At 40.9% G+C, this 25,246-nt stretch overlaps 10 protein-coding genes across 10 annotated transcripts; 8 read left to right on the top strand and 2 right to left on the bottom strand.

The window, feature by feature from the left end:
* Window positions 1–1,176: 1,176 nt before the first annotated feature.
* EAF01_011468 (uncharacterized protein) lies at window positions 1,177–2,237 on the top strand (the record flags this gene model as incomplete). Its single annotated transcript, XM_038919726.1, has 4 exons — window positions 1,177–1,209; window positions 1,262–1,364; window positions 1,422–1,745; window positions 1,825–2,237. 4 exons carry the CDS (start codon window positions 1,177–1,179, stop codon window positions 2,235–2,237), a joined length of 873 nt encoding a protein of 290 aa, XP_038764936.1.
* Window positions 2,238–6,516: 4,279 nt separating this feature from the next.
* Window positions 6,517–7,763, bottom strand: EAF01_011467 (uncharacterized protein; the record flags this gene model as incomplete). The annotated part of the gene is made up of 4 exons (XM_038919725.1): window positions 6,517–6,975; window positions 7,318–7,415; window positions 7,474–7,652; window positions 7,720–7,763. 4 exons carry the CDS (start codon window positions 7,761–7,763, stop codon window positions 6,517–6,519), a joined length of 780 nt encoding a protein of 259 aa, XP_038764935.1.
* A 453-nt stretch (window positions 7,764–8,216) lies between these two features.
* On the top strand, window positions 8,217–9,931 carry EAF01_011466 (uncharacterized protein). Its single transcript, XM_038919724.1, has 3 exons — window positions 8,217–8,344; window positions 8,399–8,481; window positions 8,534–9,931. Exons 1-3 carry the CDS (start codon window positions 8,325–8,327, stop codon window positions 9,775–9,777), a joined length of 1,347 nt encoding a protein of 448 aa, XP_038764934.1. The 5' UTR covers window positions 8,217–8,324; the 3' UTR covers window positions 9,778–9,931.
* Window positions 9,932–10,424: 493 nt separating this feature from the next.
* On the bottom strand, window positions 10,425–12,688 carry EAF01_011465 (uncharacterized protein). Its single transcript, XM_038919723.1, has 6 exons — window positions 12,276–12,688; window positions 11,631–12,219; window positions 11,341–11,580; window positions 10,913–11,278; window positions 10,739–10,863; window positions 10,425–10,686 (listed from the first exon to the last, which is right to left on the bottom strand). Exons 1-6 carry the CDS (start codon window positions 12,423–12,425, stop codon window positions 10,651–10,653), a joined length of 1,506 nt encoding a protein of 501 aa, XP_038764933.1. The 5' UTR covers window positions 12,426–12,688; the 3' UTR covers window positions 10,425–10,650.
* A 279-nt stretch (window positions 12,689–12,967) lies between these two features.
* EAF01_011464 (uncharacterized protein) lies at window positions 12,968–14,329 on the top strand (the record flags this gene model as incomplete). Its single annotated transcript, XM_038919722.1, has 1 exon — window positions 12,968–14,329. One exon carries the CDS (start codon window positions 12,968–12,970, stop codon window positions 14,327–14,329), a length of 1,362 nt encoding a protein of 453 aa, XP_038764932.1.
* Window positions 14,330–14,846: 517 nt separating this feature from the next.
* Window positions 14,847–17,486, top strand: EAF01_011463 (uncharacterized protein; the record flags this gene model as incomplete). The annotated part of the gene is made up of 2 exons (XM_038919721.1): window positions 14,847–16,067; window positions 16,128–17,486. The coding sequence occupies 2 exons, from the start codon at window positions 14,847–14,849 to the stop codon at window positions 17,484–17,486; spliced, it is 2,580 nt and encodes an 859-aa protein (XP_038764931.1).
* A 423-nt stretch (window positions 17,487–17,909) lies between these two features.
* On the top strand, window positions 17,910–18,878 carry EAF01_011462 (uncharacterized protein; the record flags this gene model as incomplete). Its single annotated transcript, XM_038919720.1, has 1 exon — window positions 17,910–18,878. One exon carries the CDS (start codon window positions 17,910–17,912, stop codon window positions 18,876–18,878), a length of 969 nt encoding a protein of 322 aa, XP_038764930.1.
* Window positions 18,879–20,070: 1,192 nt separating this feature from the next.
* Window positions 20,071–21,114, top strand: EAF01_011461 (uncharacterized protein; the record flags this gene model as incomplete). Its single annotated transcript, XM_038919719.1, has 1 exon — window positions 20,071–21,114. One exon carries the CDS (start codon window positions 20,071–20,073, stop codon window positions 21,112–21,114), a length of 1,044 nt encoding a protein of 347 aa, XP_038764929.1.
* Window positions 21,115–22,756: 1,642 nt separating this feature from the next.
* Window positions 22,757–23,356, top strand: EAF01_011460 (uncharacterized protein; the record flags this gene model as incomplete). The annotated part of the gene is made up of 1 exon (XM_038919718.1): window positions 22,757–23,356. One exon carries the CDS (start codon window positions 22,757–22,759, stop codon window positions 23,354–23,356), a length of 600 nt encoding a protein of 199 aa, XP_038764928.1.
* Window positions 23,357–24,118: 762 nt separating this feature from the next.
* EAF01_011459 (uncharacterized protein) lies at window positions 24,119–24,833 on the top strand (the record flags this gene model as incomplete). The annotated part of the gene is made up of 2 exons (XM_038919717.1): window positions 24,119–24,188; window positions 24,295–24,833. 2 exons carry the CDS (start codon window positions 24,119–24,121, stop codon window positions 24,831–24,833), a joined length of 609 nt encoding a protein of 202 aa, XP_038764927.1.
* Between the last annotated feature and the right edge of the window lie 413 nt (window positions 24,834–25,246).

Here is a 25,246-nt window from a genome sequence, read left to right as displayed (position 1 = left end):
CTGACCGCCTTCATGACTAATCACGAATATTTCAAATAATAGCGAAGCTATAGGTGGCCAATGAAAGCTCGTATAATAGATATTACATGCCTCTTGTTAATCAACACTCCTTATCCACATTTCCGCGATTTGCTCTTCGAACTTTCGCACAGCGCTCCCCGTATCACTCCTTCCTTTTCCATAGCCATTGATCAAGAACTCATTCGGAACCAAATCTTCAAGGGAAGTGAACTTCACACGTCTAATAAGGTTTTCCCGGGGCTTCTGTGCAATATTTGAAAAAATCGCATGCAGTTTGAACAAGCAGCCAAACCACAGGCTGGACAATCTGCAGACCACCAGTGGACCACCAGTGGGTGCACAGACTCACGGGACAACGTGACAGGAAAGCACAATTTCATATCCAAATTTATCAACTTCAAAATTCAATCAAAATTCGAAATTTCATTGAATCTTATTCAAATTAAAATGTATAAATTTTTAAGTATAAGAATTATATAGAATTAAAAAATATGATTTCAAAAAGAAATATTGAGCTTCAAAATTCAGTAGTGCATTTTCCTATTAAAATTTTTGGTGGGAAATTATATAATGGATTATATAAGCTTTAATATCTATTCTAATAATATAAAATTTTCATTATATAGAATTCTTATGCTTAAAAACTATAATATTCAATTTCAAAGAAAGATATCAATTTTTTAATTTTTAATTGAATTATTAAAATCGCATTTTTTGGTGTGAAATTGTGCTTTCTTCTTCAGTGTCCTGTGAGTCTGTGCACCCACTAGTGGACGTCGCTGCTAACTTAGTTAGCGGTTCTCTGAGAGTTACATCTACCGTAAACGTACCGATCTATATGTTTCTCAATACTTGTCACTGATCCACGCCGACACAATTCGAACCTTTCGAGAAGCGGTACTCACAATCATCCCGCCATTCCCTCCTAGACATAGAACTTTTTCTTCATCAACGGCTCGATCGACACTACATTCAACATTCTCGGTGCATCCTAGCTGCCACCTTACTAGCAGAGCGCGAGACGTTCTCGGTGTAGAGTCCTTGGTAAGATTATCTACAGCACGGACACCAAGGCAGTGGAGCTCTCTGTGCTTGCCATATCGTAAGTAAGCCTTTGATCTCCACTCCCTGCAAAACCCAAGGAGAGTCATAATTATGAGAATTGCTTGTTTGCAGTTCGATCCTCAAGTAAGAGAACCCATTCATGCCATTTACAAACATAGCTAATCCTACAAGATAGGTCGGAGATGTCATTAATAACGTCACAAAGGCGGATGCCTTACTCACGAAAGCAAAACCTGAGAATCTCGATCTTTTAGTGTTGCCTGAGATGGCTTTCTCTGGTAATTATTGTCTTCAACTGTAGCGTCTTGCCAATTTCACGACTAACTGTCACACAGGTTATAATTTCTCCTCTCTGGAACAAATCACTCCTTATCTTGAGCCAACTACTTCCGGTGTCACGTCATCATGGGCACGTACGACAGCTCTCAAGTACAACTGTGTAGTTACGGTTGGCTATCCAGAGAAAGCCTCCGATTTTTCGAGTAGATCAGCAAATCCCGAATGTTATAACTCTACAGTTGCGGTAGATAAGGGAGGTAAGACTATCGCCAACTATCGAAAGTCGTTTCTGTATTATACAGATGAAACTTGGGCCCATGAAGGATCTGGCTTTTACGATGGAAATATTATGGGGCTAGGGACTGTGGCAATGGGAATCTGTAAGCTTTTAGCAAATAGTTTACGCTCAACCAATCATACAACATATCCAGTCAACTCACTGACACTCATAGCTTATAGGCATGGATTTGAATCCATACAAATTCGAAACTCCATGGACTACCTGTGAATTTGCTTGCCATGTACTTCAAAAGAAAGCAAATCTTGTTATTTTGTCCATGGCTTGGCTTACAAGACAAGATCAATTACCTTACGGTCTACTGGCAAGTGAACCTGATATGGATACAATCTCTTACTGGATTGCAAGACTGAAACCTATCATTGGAGCAAGGGGTAATGAAGAAATCATTATCATCCTCGCCAATCGATGCGGTACTGAAGGCGAAGCAACATACGCAGGAACCAGTACAGTCCTAGGTGTCAAGGGTGGCGAAATTAACGTCTACGGCATACTCGGCCGAGGTGAGGAAAAGCTTTTAACCGTTGATACTGATGAGCATCCTATGGCCAAAATAATGTCGGGCACAAAGTGAACCAATATTTGATCTCGCCAACCATCAACTCGATTTCAAAATTCAATGCTAGAAGCCAAATAAATAAATCATGTTGTCGATGGCTTTCAGAAAATTGACTCAACAGCAGCTGCATTTACAAGTATTCCACAATAAGTAGTAGTAAATTCATAATCGATTCGGTCTATCTAGCTATACTAAGACTATACGATATACTTATATATGGTTCTAATTGAATAAAGTAAATAGGAAAAAGAAATAAAAACTTATTTCCCCCCAAACTTCCCTATTAAAACCTATAAGCAATCTTTCAAGCAATCCTTTTAAGTTCTTCAAATCACCTATATTATTAATCTATTATATTTAAAAACCTTTTTTCTATTAAATCCCTTAATATATCTATAAAAACTTTATACTTTTTATTTTATTATAATAATCCTTTTCTTTCTATTTAACTCCTTCTAAAATATTATAAAAATTATAATTAATTATAATATTATATTCCTTTTAAAAAGTTATTTTCATTCTTTAATATTTTAAGTCTTTCAGAAATCCTATTATAATTCCTAATTTATTACTTATAAGCCTTATATTCATTTTCTTCTATAATATATTAATAATATATAATTTCTTTTTAAAGTCTAATATTTCCTATTCCCTTTTCTTTTGTTAAATTACTTTATTAATATAGAACATAATATATTAAGACCTATCGGATTATTCTATTAATATAGGGGATAAGATTGTATTATAGGGCTAGATGATTAAGTAAAATCGAAATAGTAGGTGTAATAGTATTAGGGTATTATTACTTTAGTAATATATACTTTATGTTGAAGAATCATTATTTCTTTAATTATAATTAATAATATATTATTTACCATATAAAATAATATTAAATTCAATATTTCATAATAATATTATATACTAATATAAAACATCATACATCTAAATTAATATATTATAAATGTTTTTCAAAAGATTTAGCTTTTTATTTATTTATATAGAATAGTTATAAATATATTAATAAAATATTAAATGTTATATTAATATATCTTTTATAAAATATTTCTTAAAAAAAGTAAAACTTTTTGAAAAGTTTTCATTCTTCATTTTTTTATACTTAAAAACCTTCTTTTTTATAATTGAAATCTTTTTATAAAGCCTTCAAATACTAAAAGATCTAGATCATCATAGAAATTTATAATTTAATTTCTTTTATTAATTATATTCAATATGATAAGCCTATTGTTAATAGTATTGATATTAATGATTCTAATATGAGTATGCTAAACCCCTCTTTTTAATATTAATAATAATATTTCCTTAATCTAAATAGATATTAATTTAATGATTTCAGAAAAAAATAAAAGATAATATTCTAATTCGAATGTAATAAAGATTAATGGGTTTTTTTAAGAAAATCTTTCCTTAGTTTTTCGTGTGGTTTATTTCATAATGATAGTACCTAATGCGTCGATGATATTAAAACTCCACTTGCCAATGTCAACTCGTACCGATCCGAATTTTATGTAACTTGAGCACCAAAACGTGATGTTAAAGGATAAGGTAATCATTCTTTAAATGGAGTGGAAATCTTAAGCTCTAAAATCAAAGGGTTTACTTTGTAACGTTCATGCCTTCTCCAATCGAATAGCTCCGGAGAAACGCCCTGTTACCTAAGAGTTCATCGTCCACTTGATATTTAATCTAGGACAAACAAAAACAAATTCCCAAAATTAACGGTCCTGAGAATAGTCAAGTGCTACAAATCAAGGTCCTCGCGCCGAATTGGTCGGTCCATGAGCCAACTCAAATTAAGAACATAAGTTACACTTATGCATGTTCCTCAAGAATATTCTATAAGATAATCGTTCTCTATGTCAATTGCTCATTGAGTTTTTCCTGATGTTGATTGTTTGATCGGACAAGTCAAATAATTGTACACCAATTCTCGGAAGACGTCCGAGCTCAATAATCCTAAGCACCCGGCACCACCACAAAAATACAACCCGAAATCACATCCTATAAACCGATTCAATCCCCATTCTCAAAGAACTTCCACGAATTATATGTTGCCCATCCAGAAAATTGCGGATAACCTCGGATTTCGACCCCCATCCTATGTCATTCAGTGTAGTTTATCTCTCCACCTCCTGTGATACCGAGCTCGTGTTTCGGAACTCGGTACGTGGAACGCCAAATTTTCGGCAGCGGGATGCTTGGGAAGCAAGCGATGTAGGGGTTTGAAAACGTCAGCTCGGCGCGGAATTCGGTACGATGTGCAACAAATTGTAAAGAAGAATTGTGAGATGTGATGGATTGAATAGATGGGGTTTAGGGGTGATGAGCATTATTTATTTGGGACTGTGAATTGCCCGTTTGAAAGGGAGATAGGGATGAGAGAGACTTCGGAACGGTGACCCGGTAGGTGGTAGACAGATAGTTTGCTCGACGATGCGTGCAGTGCATGCAGATCAATATTACCAGTGATCTTTATTCTTGGGACATTTGGAAAATTTGCTTCTTCTTTTGGTTGTTCCAATTTGTGACTGAGAAGTCTCAAGACGCGTGAATGATTTAAGAAAAATCTACTGGCTTTCATATCTAACGTGTTAGCTATCGCTGCTATTCATGTCAATTAAAATCTTAAAGCCGTTCAGCTACAATATATTGAATGTTCTCACAATTAAGATTACCCAGATAGACTCTCATACGGTAGTGTAGAAGGGTTTGTTTGGGTCAACGTCAACCAGTCGAGGTTTACTAGATCTCAAGCTCCTGAATATGCAATCGATCTTGTCTACGAATACATTTATTACATCTTCTACACCCTTGATATCGTCAGCACTATCTCAAGTCTTGATATATTCACATTAGCATATCGCAAAATATAAAATTCACCGCTCGACGTGAACATTGTACTCGGGTCCTAGACCTTGATTCATTCTTTGACGAAGGGGCGCAACAACAGGTGTGAAGGGTTCAATATCAATGAATGTGAATGGATCGTGAGACAATCAAGCAAGAGAGGAACTATCGAGTTGCGATGGGCAGATCCTTTCAAGGAGTGCGTAGTAGCAACCCTTGGTATAAAGTGGAAGTCACGAAAACTCAAGAGAAGGCAGAAGACATTCCGGCCTAGGAAATTTTTGCAGGTCAATAAGTGACCTTTCAAAGTTTTGGTCCGACTGTAAAGACTCTTATTAGGGTTGGAGCACATTATCACTCGCTCATAGCCTCACGGCACCATCATCAACAACTTGTTTAGCACGACCAGGCCTGACTATATTCAATTTGAACATAAATTGCCACATATATAATTATCCAGAGAATTTTATTCAAAAGAGAGAACGCCAAGGTCCGAGGGTGTCGAAACAATATCAACTATTACTGGGGCGGTAAGATTATGCTAAGTATCCTTTTCGGACTACCCATTGACCTCTCTGACCTCACCACTGAATTTTACATCATCGTTATCATTCTTCGCGGCTATCCGCCGACGTAAAGGTTGTTGTCATATACTTCCATTCTCGCTGCCCTTCCTATATCTCGGTGGTGCAAGCGCAGTTCAACTACCACTCGAACTTTTTATTTTCAACAATCATCCATTAACTTATGCGAAGGTAATATAAACCCTCATATTGACCTCAGTTACCTGATCCACCATTTTGCACCATCTCCGGACCCATCCAACCGCTGACCTCTCCGTTTGGTTCTTCCGTAATGAATTTCGCATATGAATATATGAATTTATCAGTCCACTAATGGCCATCAATACACATCTCCACGAGGTGTTAAACCGGTCCCTGCTCCGGGCGCAACAACCAATCTTAGGACTCTCTTCCCTTTATCCAAAATGTGTGGCTGGAAAATGTACTTATGAAGAAAGTACAGTCATGTTCAGGTGAGCTTGAAAAATGCGTTGCATTCAAACAAAGTGGCAATCCTTCTGTGAAATGGCATCGCCTTGTTGCACATTACAATAGACGATATGTATGTTGAGAGTGGAGAAACCTTGCGATGACGATGGAAGAAAATGACATACATACTAGGTCAATAAGAAGTGGGATAATGAACAATGGAGGTTGACGCAAACGCTACGCTTAACAACGTGAAAGTACCCGAAAATGTTTCTTTAGCATCACGTTCACGGAACAAAGACAAAAAAGTTTTTTCATAACGGTGCCATCGAAGGCTAATACTATTGTTTTATCCCATCGACACCAATCACCAAGGTAGGGACGCATCTTATCTATATTACAGCATGATCCGTTGTTGCATTCTGAATCACTCAAAATCAATCACCTCCTCCTAATCTATGTCCTGAGCCACGAGCCTTCCACGATTCTGGTAGAACACTGCCAGATGAGCTAGGAGCATTGGCAGATCGTTGTGGTTGTGCAACCGCAGTTCCATAAGATCTTTCAGTGACAGTGGTTTGTGTTGTTTGAAAAGCTCTCCGAATGAAACCCGGGGTTGGAACAAAATTTCTTCCGCCACCAAATATAGGCCAAAGTCTTGTCAAGAAATCATGCAAATGAGCGGCAACAAGACCGGTAACTTGAATCTTTGCTGGGCCGGGGCCGGCCATCACAAAGGTCATTAGGAGCATGGCATATGGAATCCATGGTGCTGGAATGGTGACGACGAAAAAGGTAGCTTTCATGCCACGATCATCTTGTGTCGATGTATATGCGAAAGCCAATACCAATGCGGATGTAAAGATGACACCACCTGTTATGAATACATTTAATCCCTGCGCATTTGTTAGATGAGATTTTTACATGGTATCTCTTGAACTAGAAACACCAAGTATTAACATCTCAATGATAATGACTTGAAATGTAGGGAGCCACAACCACCCGAGTCAAGTTGAGGAATCAACACGAGTTTTCTCATAGGAACTTCCCACCATGCCTACACCTTAACTGATCCTATTTGTTGTTTTGCGAATGTCGGACCAGCCAAGATGTAAGGGTAATCTCCCTCGTTTTAGGAACCGTTGTAGCTAAGAGCATTGCACTAAACGGGCAGTATAGAGGTGGGGTTTGAATATAAGAACAATGAAAAAAGAAAAGAAAAGAGAGATAATGCCTACCAAGATCGTCGCACAAACAAACAATACATATGTCAAGAAATCTCCTGGTTGAGAGAATCTAGGCGAAGCTGTTTCAAGCTTGCTTCCATAAGTGTACACTGTTGTTCCAATGTAAGTCAATCTATCCTGATTGTAATGCGATCCTTCAGGTCTTACGAAAGTATGTGTCGAAGAGAATACCCAAGTCTGGGCCAGTGACGAGAAAGGGAGAAATCAGTCGCCATATTTGAGGCGGGAATTGCAATATAGGTTGCAATAAGAACATGACATGATAACCTGAGAGAATATGAGTGTAGACCAAGATCGAAAGAGTCAAGGCCCCAGTAGCCAAAGTCCTACGCACTATTATCAGCATCGGTATTAATTGATTGGCGCATCCTTCGCAGAACGCATTGCGCATACCTTGAAATAGGCGGAGCTGCCCAGAATACATCCATTGCCGACATGATTCTTGTACGGTATGATAGATTGTGGAAAATGTGTTGAACTAAGCTTCGAAAGCGTGATGCTGTGAGAGAAAGAAAAATTGAAGAGAAGAGCTTTTTCGCGACTTATGAAAAGTGTTCTTTGCGAATGGCGCTTAAGTAGGCTTCAAAGGGAGCTAGTTCCAATTACGGGTTAGGGCGGGACAGCTGGAGATCCTTGACCTCACTGTTGTTGTAGCTCCGTGTATGCATTGTAACCTCGACATCACGTCTGTTATTATCTTAAAAATTAAATAACAATGATATCAAGAATATGAAGTGACGAGTAAAAACTTTAGTTACTGTACAGCAGGTATATTATTCAGTAACCCTATCATAATGGTTGAGAAGCATGTTTACCGTGGATTAATGCTGATCTCAACCAAATTCTGCGAATTTCATCATACATGCAGTTGGCCGATCACGGATCAACCCCACCAAGAAATTTAACCCATCAGTATGAGTCGTTCGGTGAAGTTTCAAGCTTTTGCTTGATATTTATTTTCAGTTTATTCTCAATTATATTCATCCAAGTTAGACATCATGGCTGGATTTGACACAAAGTAAGCCATCGAATGATTTCAGTCCCAAGTTTCGTTTTCTTACAATCATCCTAGGAAAGTTCTTATGCTCGGTGCGGGCTTCGTAACACGCCCAACCTTGGATATTCTCAGTGAAGCAGGCATTCAAGTTTCTGTTGGTACACGAACATTCCAATTCCTCTTCGAAAGATAGAGCTGACTTTTTTGTAGCATGCAGAACTATCGAAAGTGCTAAAAAGCTCTCCGAAGGTGTCAAAAATGCCCACCCAATCTCTCTCGACGTCACAGACGACAAAGCTCTTGATGCCGAAGTTGCAAAGAACGATTTGGTCATCAGTTTAATCCCATATACATTCCACGCTACCGTCATCAAATCTGCCATCCGAAACAAGAAGAACGTCGTTACCACTAGTTATGTTTCTCCCGCCATGCTCGAATTGGACGAGGAGGCCAAGAATGCCGGTATCACAGTTATGAATGAGATTGGTTTGGATCCAGGAATCGATCACTTGTATGCTGTTAAGACCATCGAAGAGGTTCACAAGGCGGGTGGAAGAATTACTTCTTTCTTGTCATACTGTGGTGGTCTTCCAGCTCCAGAGAATTCGGATAACCCTCTCGGTTACAAGTTCTCTTGGTCTTCTCGTGGTGTTTTATTGGCACTGAGAAATGCTGCAAGATTTTACAAAGATGGAAACATTGTCGATGTTGCTGGTCCAGAATTGATGGGTACCGCCAAGCCATACTTCATCTACCCAGGATACGCATTTGTCGCCTACCCAAACAGAGATTCTACTCCTTACAAGGTGCGTTACAATATTCCAGAAGCACAAACTATAATTAGAGGTACTTTGAGATATCAAGGTTTCCCAGAATTTATTCGTGTATTGGTAGATATGGGATTCTTGAGTGATGAAGACCACGGATTCACCGAGGCAATTTCCTGGAAGGAGGCTACTCAAAAGGTTCTTGGAGCTTCATCAAGTACTGAGGATGATTTGAAGTGGGCAATTGCTTCCAAGGCAAAGTTCGAGAGTACCGAAGAAAAGGAACGTATCATGAACGGTCTTAACTGGGTTGGTATTTTCTCCGACCAAAAGATTATTCCCCGTGGTAACCCTCTCGATACTCTGTGCGCCACTCTCGAGAAGAAGATGCAATTCGAGGAGGGAGAACGTGATCTTGTCATGTTGCAACACAAGTTTGAGATTGAGCACAAGGATGGAAAGAAGGAGACTCGTACATCGACATTAGTTGAATACGGTGATCCAAATGGTTACTCCGCCATGGCCAAATTAGTCGGTGTACCATGTGGTGTTGCTGTAAAGCAAGTTCTCGATGGAACAATCAGTGAGAAGGGTATCCTTGCCCCTATGACCAGCAAGATCAACGATCCGTTGATGGAGGAGCTGAAGAATTACGGAATTACATTGGTTGAGAAGACCATTTCTTAGAGCATGATACCACATACATTTAGATAACGAAATTCAAAAATATATGCATGGTTTAAATGTGCTTCCGAGCCTGTTATCTAACTACCAAAGAAACCTCTAATCTACCTTCGAGAACTCTGTGCTTCACCCTCCTTTTCTCTTTCCCATCTGTGCATTGTTTCTCCTCCCAATTTCTAGAATTCCAGCCATGCACAACTTCAACTCTTATCATCATCGTCACTCCACGTCGAGCACACACGACCAAAATTATTTCAACATTTCATTCTTAGATATACAAGACAATACAATAACGAATTACCACAAATGTAATATATAACACTACAACAAAAGGGCGCTACAATTGGTGTGATTCGGAGCTCATGCTTTTGGAGAGAGACAAGACCCGCAAATTGAATGAAAGGATATCTTCTTTGAATGTGTAGATTTAGGAGATCATATGAAGATAATATGACAGTATATAGTGAGTACATATGAAAATTCATGAAGATTTGGAGGAAGAGAAGATATGCCGTGCAAACGTCAAGCTCTTACCCGGCGGGTAGACATCTTCATTCAAGACTTTTCACTTTCCAATACACCATTCATTACCCACGTCACCAAGCAGCATCGGCGAATCAGTGGACGTTCGCCCGTAAGGATTGATTGGCTAAGAGTTGTGAATGATTAAATTATTTTAAATAACTACATTCTCGCTTGAGCATCAGTATCATCGAAGCGCTTTACGTGAGGATATTACTGCTATTGTACATTTTTCAAATCCCTTGTAAGACATCTTCCTACGGATTGATCTCCTATCTTGATAGATGGAATAGATCCAAAGTTTTACAAGCGCTCCCAAAAATCACCTGATATATTTGACCATGTATGTTTCATCTACATCATCGATAAAGGAGAATTTTGTGCGTATGCCTGTTTTACTAGTTAGCACATTATTCGGCGGGAAAACTCAAGAAATACGAACCATAGGCTTGATATTAGGATGTGGTACGGCATCAAACTTGTGGAAGTCTAACTTATAATCAGGTCCAATATTGATATAGGCTCCCTTGTTTTCGGTACTATCGCAATATCTCGGTGCGGAGAAGACTAGAAAGTGTTAATTAAGTCTGTAATATAAAAGGAGGAATTCACATACCAGTGATACATTTTCCATCGTGTTCCTCTTCATAACCTTCCATTCGGACCTCATGACTACGGATGATAGCCTCCAACCCATTGTTCTCGCAAAACCTTCTAGTAATATCCGGTCCGAATTGCATACCGACACCACGTTTACTTGGACCACGACCTGGCTCCTTTTGTGGATCGGTCCATAACATCTCCATCATCAATCCTGCCTGACCCGGTTGACGTTGATTATGTCTGTTCAAAGCTCGAATATCGTCTAAGGTGATCTTATCATCCGAGAACAATCCTCCGTGAAGGACAAGGTATTTCTTGCCAATGAGAGTTGCTAAAGGTAGGGCCGAAAAACTTTCGGAGAATAGCTTGAAAGTACGTTCTAGGACGAATCAGTTGAAGTTCTCAAGACCAAAAATTTAGATAAATAGGAAGACAACTTACCGTTGTATTTTGCTTTGCACTCGCCCTCAAACCCATAAACTCGGTTCATATCATCTGTCTCGTGGTTTCCTCTATTGATAAAAAATGCCGATGGGCGTAACCATTTGTAGGCATACAACAGTAATGCAATCTCACATGACCAAGAACCTCGATCAACGAAATCACCGTTGAATAAGTAATAATGCTTCTCTGTCGGTAGACCGTTGAGTCTGAAGAGTTCCATAAGATCGAAAAATTGACCTGGACTCAATGTTAGCTTAAAGCTACAATGTGATAGAAATACGACTCACCATGTGTATCTCCACAAACAGTCAACTGTGCGTCACTGTCGATCTCCATCTCCACCATTGTCGGTTCATCATAGACAATCTTTTTAACCGCCATGACAATTTGATAAACATATTTCTGGTGTATTTTCTTGCCATTCTTGAAACGATCAAGCATATCATTGATGAATGCGGTCGTCATTTCGTTGCCCAACTCTACACCATCATAATCCTTTACGACCATATCATCGAGGTTAAGGCCCTCCGCCGCAGATGGTGGATCTCCAACTTCGATGGCTCGGAAGAACTCGATTTTTTTCACAATCTTCTCACACTCTGCCAACTTGAGCTTCGCATCTTTGTCATTTGGTGCCTTCCTGACAACTGCTCTGAAATCTTTGAGAGCTTCTTTTGGTTTTAGGATTGCAGTATATGCAACGGCCCGACGATAGTATGCCTGCGAAGAAGTTGTTAGAATTCGGACTTTGGACAAGAGAAAGGTAATAATGGCAGAATCTCTGATCCAACGAACCTTTACAAAATTTGGATCGAGTTCAATGGCTTTCGTAGCATCAGCTATTGCGTATCCATAAGCCTCGGATTTGATGTTTGCCTGTAGAAATGGTTAATCACGCGAGCAGTTTGAATGTTGAATACATCTGAAAGTACCTGAGCTCTGTTTGAATAGTATGTTGGCTTTTGGTCGTCAAGTTCTATGGCCTTGGTGTATAAGTCGATAGCCCCGAGCCAGTCATGAGCTGCAAAAGCTTTGTTTCCTTCATTCTTCAAGGCAACTGCCTCTTCCTCTCGGGAGGACATTTTCTCGATCAATCAAACAAAGATTGGTACAGAGAGGCAAGTGAGTGCGGGGTTATTTATCGTGGTGGAAGTGTAGTGATAGGAAAGCAAATTATGTTGATAATGTAACCGAACTTCTCAATAAAATGCGTTTGATATCTCGAGGTCCTGGAGATGTAGCCTCTACAAAAGTCTGATTATGAAAAGTAAACGTTGTAGGGTTGTATGTACATTTATGAATTTACTTTTCGAATCCCGCAAGTATTCTTTCGGAGTCCAGAAGCATCCCTGTTGTGCAACATTGTTCCCAATACAACTTCTAGGTACAGTACTCGAGTAGTATCTAATTTCTACCCGCACGCGCTTAATCATCGATCTGATTTCCATCCCTCTTATCGCAAATCCCCATTATTTTGTGCAATCATCACTTAACCTTATTTTATTGATCCGGCATGAAAGCCATCTGAACAATCAAAGTCCGGCAACGTTTGGAAGAATACGGCAACGACTTCAAGAATACTGTCGATTGCTATCTTGGGGTTTGAGCTGGCACATCTGCAGCGATGGATCTGGTACCATCAAAATCAACTTCATCGACCGCAACCACTCTCACAAAACGCGCAAATGAAACTGCTTTGATGCCACCACCCCCAAAACGAATCAAACGACCAAAGAATGTTATTGACGAGGATACATACACCGATGCCATATCAGAAATCATTGCTCGGGATTTCTTTCCAGGGCTACTCGAGACGGAAACGAAACAAGAATATTTAGATGCACTCGACTCAAAAGATGGAGCTTGGATCACAAGCGCTGAACGTAGGCTTCGACATGTTATGACTCCGGGAAGACGTATTGGAAGACGTGGTACATCTATTCAAACACCATCTCGAGCTTCAGAAACACCTGGCGGACTTGCTGGAGATACACCAATGTCAGTCACTTCCGACGCAACTCAGGCGCCCCAAGTAGAAGTCGATACAAACATGAGTCTCACCAAATTTCAATCATTATATACTAGCGAAGATAACGAAAGCTTTTACAAATTACTAGACAAGCAAAATCAAAAACGAGCTGAGAAATATGCTTGGATGTGGACCGGGAACAAAGTGGCATCCAATATGATGCTGAAGCAGAAAGAAGTTGAGACAAAGCTCCTGCAGTCAAGGCAATCTTTGGAGGACGATGGCGGAGAAAGGAACAGACTTGCGCTTCAAGACATAAAGGAGAGACCAGCCCAACCCGACTCCTGGAGATCCAAGCCAAACAATGGATTAATGTTTCGACCTGACAGCGTGGAAGATTCAATTGAGACTATGGCACAGAGAGCACAAAACGATTCGAGAGTTGCACCAAAAGGCGTCGCATATGATAATACAAGGTTGCCAGAGATTACGCTTCAAGAGGAAACCAACATACCGTCTTCCCCATCAATGTCTGCTGTGAGGGATGCTATAGCTGGAAAACGACGAATTGCCGACTCAGAGTCTGGATTCGACGGAAGTGAAACTCCACGCGTGAATGGCTATGCATTCGTGGATGATGAGCCGGAGGGAGAACCATATACACCGTCTCCGATTATTGATCTTGGCCCAGGCGAAAGTACCAAAAATCCATTCATAATTAAAGAGCAAAGCAAGCGAGAGGGCCTACATCATAGGATGGTTGACAAAACTGCCAGAAGTAAACGTACATCTGCAAAAGTCGGTATGACTGGGAAGGTTGAGATGACTCCCGTGCCCAAATTTCCCGGTAGCCCTAGGGTGGGCTCCGGTGGTCTGACACCAGCTGCTGAACGCTTATGGAGTCGTGTCGGTGGTTCGGGCATGGGGACTAATGACACCTTTGGTGTTAGAACACCTGGCACAGTGAGAGCCAAATCCAACCTACGGGCGAGATGGACTCCTTCTGGGAAGAGCTGAACAACATTAAATTATGGGAATAGAATGGCGTTTGGGGGATAAACTAATTACAAGATACCCTGTGCATGCTAATCAGTCATTCTTTACATACGGAATGGAGGAATCTTGGTCAGGTTTCATATACCTTGTAGGCACAGGTTACCGACGCATGAGCTCTCAATTGGCTAAAGATAGCTTAGAATGGTTATACCTAGTATTGTTATGAACGTTAATGACCTTGAGTATAATAAACATGCACCAAAAATTACCATGATTCTTCATGAATTTTGAATCGTTTGTCTTAACTTTTCATCCTTCAAGATTGTTTTGTAGAGCTCTACTCAAATATTACCGTACCCACACAAACCATCTCACGATATCGATAGTGACGTCTTCGAAATCTACAGGGATTGCGGCTCGGCAAGAATTATCGATGAACTTAGCAGCCGTCCGAATTCCTGAACATCTCTCTGCGGAATTCTTATCTAGCTTTTCGGCATGAATTTATGAGCATAATTGAATTAATTATTTGGTAACTATGGCGGGGAAGAGGATTCTAGACTTGGCTGCTCTCTTCAATGCTTCCCGTGGGGTTGCACAGAAGCACATTGCACTAAAGACAAGACAAATTGATGTATACAATAGAACTTCGACTCTAGCAAGAGCAGTACGCAATCAGACAGACCGAGTTACGGAGACTGCCAAAGCAGCAACTTTCCTTGCATCAAGATTGAATGATAATGTGCCAGAATGGACAAAGGAGGCAACAGATTATACAACCAGTTCTCAATCGAATGATAGTGGACCTATACCCAGCAGAAAATCTACGAAGGAACGAGAGCATACACCAGAGAAAAAGGAGGGATTAGAGCAGAATCATTTCTATGAAAAGTCCGAATTAAATTCGTCTGTCAATCCAATTCCGAAAAGAGATTTGCATATTCAGCAGGAAAAGGCCAAAAAATATCCATTTCCTGACGGAACAATCCCCCCTCAAAATGCAGATATCGATACTGCCGAATTAAATGCAGATACAACTCCTACCAGATCGAAAGCTGGACCCAAGCTCGATCCGATTGACAGTGGGGGATTGCATCCTGCGGCTTCGAATGCCTCGACCATCCCTATTCCAAAAACCAAGCCTTTATCCGCGGATAATGCAAAATGTATTCAGCGAAAACACGAGCGCCAAATCCCATCAGTCACTGCAGATGCAATTGGGCATTCAAATAATCCATTGGAAGAAGGGCATGATGAGGATTCTTTCTATGATAGATCAAGACACACATCACCTACCTTATCTTCCTTACCCAGGGCCAAAATACCAAAACATACATCCGATATTCAGGAAAATAATCAACATTTGAAGGATGATGCTATAAGCTCTGATACCTTCTCAGAAACTGTTGATAGGACTAAACAAATACCCTCTGTTGAATCAGTCCCTGAGCAAGAACAGCTGCCCGAGGGCATCAACACAGATCTGTTCCATAGCCCAAGGATTGCTAGGTTATTGGGAGGTAAAACTCAAGGATCAGGTAAAAGTACGCTGGGCTTAAAGGGAGTAAAAGACACTCCTGTAGATCAGACCCAACTCGCAAGAAATAAGGACCAGGATACCTTCAATGTTTGTTCATCTGTTCAAGCAGAACCGACTACCCTGGATAGTCCACTCAAATCCGTTCTTGAGACTCCTCGTCAAAACGATGAAGGCATCGAAAAGCTAGCGGCAGATATTAGCAAAGAAAGTAGTAAAACTGTAAATATGAACTCCTCTTGCACTAGATGTATGTGACACTGAGATCTGACGATAATATAGTTGCAGCCAGAGGGGAGCTCACAGCCTGCTCCATATAAGCTGCGAGAATCTAGTGTTCCTTCCTCAAGACTTGGAAGGTTGTGGAACTATAGTGGTCTCGCTGTTGGCATGGTAGGGGGGGCCATCAGCGAAAGTCTTCGTCGAGTTGGTGGTGGTGGCGGCGAGGGTTCTTTCATGTTGAGCGCAGGTAACATGGACAGACTTGTGACCAAATTGTCTCGGATGAGAGGTGCAGCTTTAAAATTGGGCCAGATGATTAGTTTTCAAGACTCCAAAATGCTTCCGGCGCCAATCCAAGAGGTAATGCAACGAGTTCAAGATCGAGCAGACTACATGCCCGCTTCACAAAGGAACAAAGTATTAACAGCAAATCTCGGACCTGAATGGAGAGACTTATTTGGCGAGTTTGAAGAAGTTCCTTTGGCTGCTGCATCTATTGGTCAAGTCCATCGTGCGACTCTCAAATCAACGGGTGCAAAGGTTGCCGTAAAGATTCAGTATCCTGGGGTCGCAGATTCCATAGACTCCGATCTTAATAACCTTGCAATCCTGCTTACAGCATCTCGTCTCTTACCAAAGGGCTTATTCCTCGATAAAACGATAGCAAATGCCCGAACAGAACTGGGATGGGAATGCGATTACATTCGAGAAGCGGAATGCGGACTACGTTTTCAGGAACTTTTGGCGGATGAAGAAGATGTTTTTGTCGTACCAAAAGTATTTTCCGAAGCATCAGGGAAACAGGTCCTTACTATGGAATATATGGAAGGCGTGGGTGTTACTCGCGTTCAAAGTTTTACGCAAGAGCAACGCGATTGGATTGGAACCCAGATCCTACGTCTCTGTCTTCGCGAGATTACTGAGTTCAAATACATGCAGACCGATCCTAATTGGACAAATTTCCTTTACAATGCACAAACCAATAAACTAGAACTTCTCGATTTCGGTGCCTCTCGCGAGTATCCCGAAGAGTTTATTACTAAATACACACAACTTCTAGATGCAGCTTCAAGATCAGAGAGAGATACAGTTCGCTCTCTGTCTATTGATCTCGGGTATCTTACAGGCCAAGAATCTAAGGCGATGTTAGACGCGCACATACAATCTGTTCTCACTCTCGCAGAACCATTTTTAGAGTCTTCTCCGGAAATTTATGATTTCCGAGATCAAACCATTACGGAAAGAGTAAAGGCTCTCATTCCGATCATGATCAGAGAGCGACTAGCGCCACCACCAGAAGAAACTTATAGTTTACATCGAAAATTGAGTGGGGCGTTCTTACTGTGTGCGAGATTGGGCAGTAGGGTTAGGTGTAGAGAGTTATTTACGAACAGTATGGAAGAGACGAAATTCTTGTAACAAATGAAAAGATGGCAGATGCGTATAATGTACGTTCGTACATTTGTAATTGCTGTCAAAGATGGAGATGAGAGGGTCGTAGAAGGAAGAACTGCGAATGAAGTACAGCATAAAGGGAACGTGTAATCACTACTCGTAATCGTCAAAATAGCTTCATTCCTGAGTTAAAATCTCATCATTTCAATAGAACCCATGGATTCTAAGGTTGTACCAAAAGCTCATCAAAAACTGATAAAAAAAGTTACTATCTCGAATCTCAGGGGTGGAAAAATCCAACCTGGCGAACTTACCAAGAGACCCCGCAAGTAGCGCAGCCTTATGATTTTGCGGGCCGATCCGCACACTGACGTAACAACATGCGTGCTATAACTTCACCGCGAAATCCCACAGATTTTCCATCAAACCAAACCCCATACGATCAACATGTCCTTCAAAAGTATTCTCGATAAAGCTAAAGCTAAGGGCGAAGCCTTTGCTGCTCAACACAATTTTTCCATTCCCGGTCAATCCACGACACATGCACCCCCACCACCACAACCCGCACCACTAGGATACGATCCTCAAGTTCAACCTCATCACAATGCAGGTGCACCTCCTCCGATTCCTCAGAATAGACCATCCTATTCTGCGATTCATCCTTATTGGATCCCTTCTTTCGCTCCCCACACACACGTTTCCGGCAATTTCAGACATCAGCTGGGCGATCATGGTTGGGGAAACAACGAACTCCAAGATTACATCGCAGATCGAGAAAACTCGTTCCACGATGAAAACGGTTGTCTGGTCCTCCGAGCCATTGCCTCAAACGGCAGACTTACAAGCGCACGCTTAACCAGCCATATGACACTAGCTCGGGATCGCGGTAGTCTCGTAGCAACTCTTACACCACCCTGTGCCTCTGGAATCTGGCCGGCTTTCTGGCTTCTCCCTCGTGAACCTTTTACATGGCCAAATGATGGAGAGATAGATATTATGGAGACGTGGAACGGGGATGCGACGAATCACACTTGTTTGCATTGGGGGCATTTTAACGGGGAGGATTGGAATAAACATAGGGTCGTGGAGACACCGCTGCATAATATGCATCATGCACGACATACATATGAGTTTGCGTGGAACCAGCCGGAGAATGGTGTAGGAGGGAAGATGGTCTGGTATATTGATGGGAAGGTCGTTATGAAAGCGACGGTGCCAGATGGAACGAGAAGGTTGAGTGATTTCCAGGTCATCATTAATGTGGCGATGGGCGGAAATGTTTGCCAGGGTCAGAGACCGCAGGATGGACATTATGACTTGAGAGTTCATAATTTAAAGATGTGTGATGAACCAACTGGTGGATGGGGAAGGTTTGAAAATGACTTCATCCATGGGCCGGAAGGACACGCAATGTGAAGGGATGTTTGGCCAGTTCGAGGACGATGAGATACTTTCCTGAAGATACCGAGGATCGAAACGATTCAATGAGATTTTCCCTTTCTAGATTATACCTTTATAGACTTTCTGTTGGAAATGGCGCCTCCTTTGGCCTGCGGAAGCTTTGTTAGGTGGCGCAAGATACTTACATACAGATCATAAATTGTGGCAATACTGCACGTCGTGGAAAAATCAAAGCCAGCTGTGTCAGAACTTCCAGTTAGAATCTCTAGTATTTTAAGATTCTCCAAAGAATTGAAGGTTGCTTCGTCCCTTGGTTCAAGGAAATCAAATACTTTTAGGCTGCTTCAGATGATTGTGCGGGGTCCTGTTCAGATATTACGGAAATTTAATTGCAACAGGAGCTGAACTGTACAAAATCGATTCATTCTTCATTAGACCTTTCCACAGTAAAAAAACGCTTCTTAAACGGTATGAGCTCAAAGTTGAGTCTATGCTTGTGAATGTGGCTTTTTCTCATACTTGATTTTGGACCATGTTAGATTTGTATCATCGCTTAGGGTTCTGCCTCTTTTGCTTTCCGGCCACTATTCATGGGTATTCAAGATCTAAATATTATTAGGGCAGGCCTGTAAGTGGCCAAATAGTAACTCTGATTGTCAGTTCCATTCATGTAATCAGTGTTGTCATCTTGGGTAGGAATAAGATGTCTGTGCCTACCTTATTTCATTCATCGCGCAACTCATGTATGGATCCTGTGAGATTTATATTCATTCCACGGTCAAATAGCAATCAATTTGATTGATTCTTGAAATGATAGCCATATCAACTACTATACATTGTTTGAATGTCATTTCACTGTCATGTAGCTCTATTTCCACTGATTCTGGAGTCATTTTCGTGATTACCTCATTTCGTAGTCATTTTACAGTCAATTCGATCCTCTTTCAGTTATCCTTTCATCAATTTCAAGTCACATCTGTCAAGAGTTGCAGTCATATTGATACTTCATACCATAAGATAATGAATCATCACGATTTTAAGGGGTTTGAATTAGAGCTGCAGAGCACCTCTTAAGCCCTCAAGTCTCCCGTTTCATGCACTTCCTCCTCTAAATCTACATTGAATGAACGAAAATTCATTTGCTGCATTGAGAATTAATCTTTGAACAAACCCTTTTCCAAGTACATTGCCTCTAATGCAAGCAATCATGAGTAGTCCAGCCCCAAATCTTCAATACAAATCAAGACATGGGGAAAGATCAGCCAAACCTTCTGCCGCCCAATCTCACCCAAGATATTCATCCCACTCAGGAGAATCAGTTCGCTCAGGAGGAGTTTCAAAGCATCTTAATAACAACCTTCATCATCCATCGGATACCCAAACAACACCACGTCCTCAAAGAGAGCTTCCAATACACGTCGATTCCAATCATTATCGCTCGGTGAATGCGCAAGTACAGCCAAATCTTCAAAGAGCAGATCCAATGCACATGGACGCTGGTCTTCGTCGCCCGATGAACGCTCGAGCGCCACTACATCCGCAACGAGAAGCTCCCAGGTACTCTGATCCCGTACCTCAGCACCCATCAAATTTCCAAGGGCAACCAGCACAGCAAGAGCATCCTAATGAAGGTGGGCGTCGAGTTCGGCCTATTCCCCCCCAGTTAGTTGTTCCTCCCGCGAACTCAAGATCTCTTCCTCAAGAATTTAATGTTCCTAGACGAAGTGTCACTGAGAGTCAGAGACGGGAACGGCCCCCACCAGTTATAATAGCCGATACAAGCGATTCTGAAGATACCAAGGGTCAACAACGCTCGCCAAGCCCACTTCGTTTCAAAGAAAGAAGAGGTTCACCGTCAAAAGACGGAAGAAATCCTGGAAAGCAACTTTACTACGTTCGCCCACCTCGCCCCAGTTTGTTCAAAAGCAGTAAGATGGATGGCAAATCGACAGAGAAAAGCAAAACAGATTCTGGTAAGAAAACCTTAGGTAGAATTCGGGTGCGTGAATACGGTATTACCCAGCAGGGCACAAATAATAGCAAGGCCTGGAAGCCTTCCTCCAAGGTATTTGGATATTCATGGGCGCCCGGTGACAACTTTGTAACGCGTAAAAAACGAGAAAATTCGAAAATCCAGACACTCGAAGGATCACTAACATACAGTGAGTGCCCATTCCCAGATATACATGTGAAAGTGTTGCATAATGAATTCCCTAATTCGTTAAAAGATTCCAGAGCTCATGGGACATAAGTGGGCGGATCGTCGAGCATTTAAGGTGATCGTACAAAATCGCGTTCGAGGAATTCTTATATTTTACGCATTCTCTTGGGTTTTATGGTTCGTTGTCTTGACATTGGATTAGCTTGTCCTGACTCGATGTCAGATTTTAACTGTTGCATACTTTTAGTACATTTTTTGGGAAAGTTAATGTGTTTGATTGGCTCAAACCTTTTAGGGGAATTAATAATGGGGGGTTTTTTGTATCTTAAGAAGGAGAATACAAATGCCCCGCTTTCAAATAAATATCGCTCTCGACTAATACACATACCGCTTGGCGATTTTCATTTCAGTTTGCTAGCAATGTATAGAATAAGGTAATGAAATAAATGATGCTTCCTTGAAGCCCAGAAAATTACTTGACATATATTTTATAACTTCGCAACAATAGGGGGGGTGTTCTCGAAATCCCACGTTATCTTACCTAGGTAGCGTGTTACAGTAAGTTGATTACAGCGCAAGACCTTCTATACTTAAACCCTTATTCAAATGCATCATAATACCACCACTCAATTCAATCCAAAAACCAAGCCATATAGCTCAATTTTCAGAATCTTGATTGACGACGACATAGATTTATCTTGGTTTTCTCGTTACCGGAAAGTTGTGTACCGAATGGAATTTGGCAATGGGTGCAACCAAAAGCTGCTAGTCCGCTGTGTTACATTTTATTCTGAGCTTTCTACTGTAGCTCATATGGCTGGAATTATGGAACAAATACTTGATCAGTTTTTGTTACCACCCCCAATTTTCTTTGGACATCTCTGATTGAATGAGGTAGCTGAGTAGCATCACCATAAGAGGCAATGCTTTGTGGATTTCTAGCCATCCGTTGAATAGGAAAAGTTTGTAGCTGATTTCCATTTGTACTTAGGGGAGGTTGTCTGCTGATTATTCTGTTTGGGTGGTGGCCACTAGGTGGGTACCATTCGATCAAATGAAAGTCGTGATCATTATGTTACTGTAGCCAACATGACTGTAAATATTTCCTTTTTCTCATTCATTGCTGAAGTCTGTTGCTCAAGTAATTTATTTACCTCTATTAAACTCAAAGAAAGTGTATGATTTCAACGTACATCCACTGCCAAAATTCATCAGGTGTAGAGTATATTGGGTGGTTGGCTTTGTGAGTGATCCTGTATTTTCAGTGGTGATTTGTGCTCAAGGGTGACTTGACTAAACAGTCAGAGCCCGAAAGTCAGTTGTCCATCCAGTCTTCATTCAAAAATCACAATAAATGATTGTTCTTCTCAAACTCGCAATGTATCATTTGTCGCAGCTAGAAATACTCAAATGGCTAATCGAAATCATCTTTCCACAGTCATTTCTTGAAAAATGCGGATTTATCAATGAGAGCAATATTGTCCACAGCATTTTAAATGTTAAAATTAGATTTTATGCTCAAATCAATTTAAATGTATCATGCCAAACTTATCGATCAGGTTGCTTGGCATTATAATGGCAGTTATAATATTGCTCAGAAGCGCTGGATCCCCCCCGCCCTACCCTTTTCTTTCAACTGCACCACCTACTGATACTTACAGGACTATATATTTCAAAAGTCCTCAAGAACATTCTCGACACTTCCGCAGTCAGCCCATCAATAGCCTCAACCATGTACTCAGTCACAAAGAATTTTTGCTATGAAAATCCAAGTAGCGCATTACACACGGGAAGACCGGCCGTAAACGATTTGCTCTCAAATCCAACACACACGGTTAAATTATTCCCTGCAACTCATATCGAGAGTATTCCACAATCTTCGCCAGGAGACATCCCAACAGAAATTCAAAGACTCTGTACATGGGCAGCACATGTTTGGCATCATGGACATACAAGCAATCCAATCTCTGATGAATCGAAAGACTCTATCTATAGAAGAGACGAGTGCAAAGATGGGTGTGTTGGCTATATCTACTCTTGGACTTGTAAAAAAGGATGGAAATCTGGTCATGTATTCGTAGACGTTTCATGTGGAAGTAAATGCATAACTTGCCCTGGGAGTAGCGGTTCAAATTCCCCCACCTCGATGCCTAAACTTCAAAGTAGAGATGGTGCGAGAGCGGGAGATTGTTATACATGTGAAAGTGAAAGATGGATGGCCGGAACCACTATGTATAGAGTGAAAGACTCTGTTACATTGGGATCTGGAAGAGCTACTGTACTTGAGAGAGTTCAATATGGGATTGGAAGGCCTCTGGTGTGTGGATTATGAGTTTAGTACTTTGCAAGCTGTGGCGCTAAAACTTAATGACACAAATACAACCTCACATTGCTCTTAATACCAATATTTTGCGAGGTTTTGATTGAGTGAGTGACACGAAACTCTAGAAGAGGGGAAGACTCTCGCGATATCAGAAATGGCTCTTAAGAAACCCTCAACACATGCCGATGACGGAACATCATGAATTCAATATCCTTTTTACGACAGAAAGACGATGCGATGCTTGAAAAATGTGCCGGTAATTCGTACAAACAAATCCTTGAAGCGCATAAAAAAGAATACAGCAAGGCATGAGAATATGTAGACAATGTAGCGTATAATGAGAAATTTGAGGAAATGTATAAATTGGAGAGGGTGTAGGAGAGATAAATAGAGTAGTACACAGCAAGTACCAACTAATTTAGTTGGAGAATGAGAGGAAATGCTATGGAGGCGACGAAGTCTGTGAAGGAATAATAAAGCATGTGATTTCGGTACTTCAAGTATTATGACTTTAGGAATTGCCTCATCAGACAAATAAGAGTCAAGAAATTTTTCTGACTCATATTTCTCCAGTACAGCAATCATTCTGCTAGTGAGGATCAGTCACAAAAAGTGACAAAACCTTCAGTTACATCCAACTTTTGAAACTTCATTTGAAGATTAGCTCCAACTCTTCCCGAAATCCAACAAGCTTCAAAAACACCAGATAAACTTTCACAATCCCAGGCTTGCCCAATCAGTTCGATAACACGCATGCCTTTCTCGATGATCATGAACCCAGAATCTGCGACTTCGGAACTCTCTTCCGACGAACGAAATGTTTATTCTCTTGCAACTGTGCGTCCCTCCATGATAAATACACTGAAGCAAATGGCCGCTTTATGGGCCCAATCCACCGAGCCTGCACCCATTGATCCAAAAAAACTCAGAAGCCGAAACCGACACAGTTGAACAACCAAGCAATCCAGATTTTCCAGAAACCCCAACCAACACCGATACATTAGGGCACTCTTGCAGTCCAGAAGACTCCTACCAGAAACTCTACGCCGAAATGTATAAGAAAGCCTACGATGAAGCATATCAAACAGCATGTTGGGACTCATTCGATCGATCATATAAAGCAGGGTTCAAAGCTAAATTTAGCGATAGTTATATGAGAGCATATATGAGTGAGTTTGAACGAATCCGTACTTATGATTCCGAAAGTAACGTCAAATGTGAGGATTTTGGGTTTTCTTGGTTGAACCGGGAGAAGATGTGTGGGATTTGCAAACTGATTAAATTTACAGGTAGTACGAAACATCATGCATTGATGGAGTCGATTCTTGATAAGATTCCCTTCTCTGATAATGAAGAATCTGCGGTATATTTATCTCTCATACCCCAATTTAGACCCCAACAGTTGGAACAAATTCTGACATTCAGTATAGCAAACATCTACTCAGATGCTACAGCTTTTCAATCGCATACAAGACCTCGAAAATAATCGGAAAAGTGATATGACTCGTCAAGTAATGATGCAGCTATTTTAGAGTTTATTGGCTGTGCTCTTTCTTTATCTTGTCATGGATATGACTACCAGAAGGGTCTAAAACGAGGGTGGGAAAAGCTGAGTAGCTCAATTAGAACCTGGGAAGGTTCGTATCGACGGAGTAACGAAATCTAGGTGAAGCATCCAACTTATACTTGTAGAAATCCAACATACGTGACTTTAAGTTTTGGATTTTCTGTCCTCTAGTGAAAACCTATGATAACTGATGATCTCGTCTTTTAAGAGAATTGAAATGTGATTGTTAAGCAAATAAACGAGTGTAGAGTACTACTCTACGTTCAGATGCACATGAAACGTTGTGTGAGAAAAGTTTTCAGTCATGCCGAGTTGTAAAATCTGTCATTGAA

Source organism: Botrytis porri (assembly GCF_014898465.1).
Source record: "Botrytis porri strain MUCL 3234 chromosome Unknown BPOR_021, whole genome shotgun sequence".
Classification (NCBI taxonomy): Eukaryota; Fungi; Ascomycota; class Leotiomycetes; order Helotiales; family Sclerotiniaceae; genus Botrytis; species Botrytis porri.
Note: the sequence above shows the minus strand (reverse complement) of the source record. Positions and strands in the feature narration are given on the sequence as shown.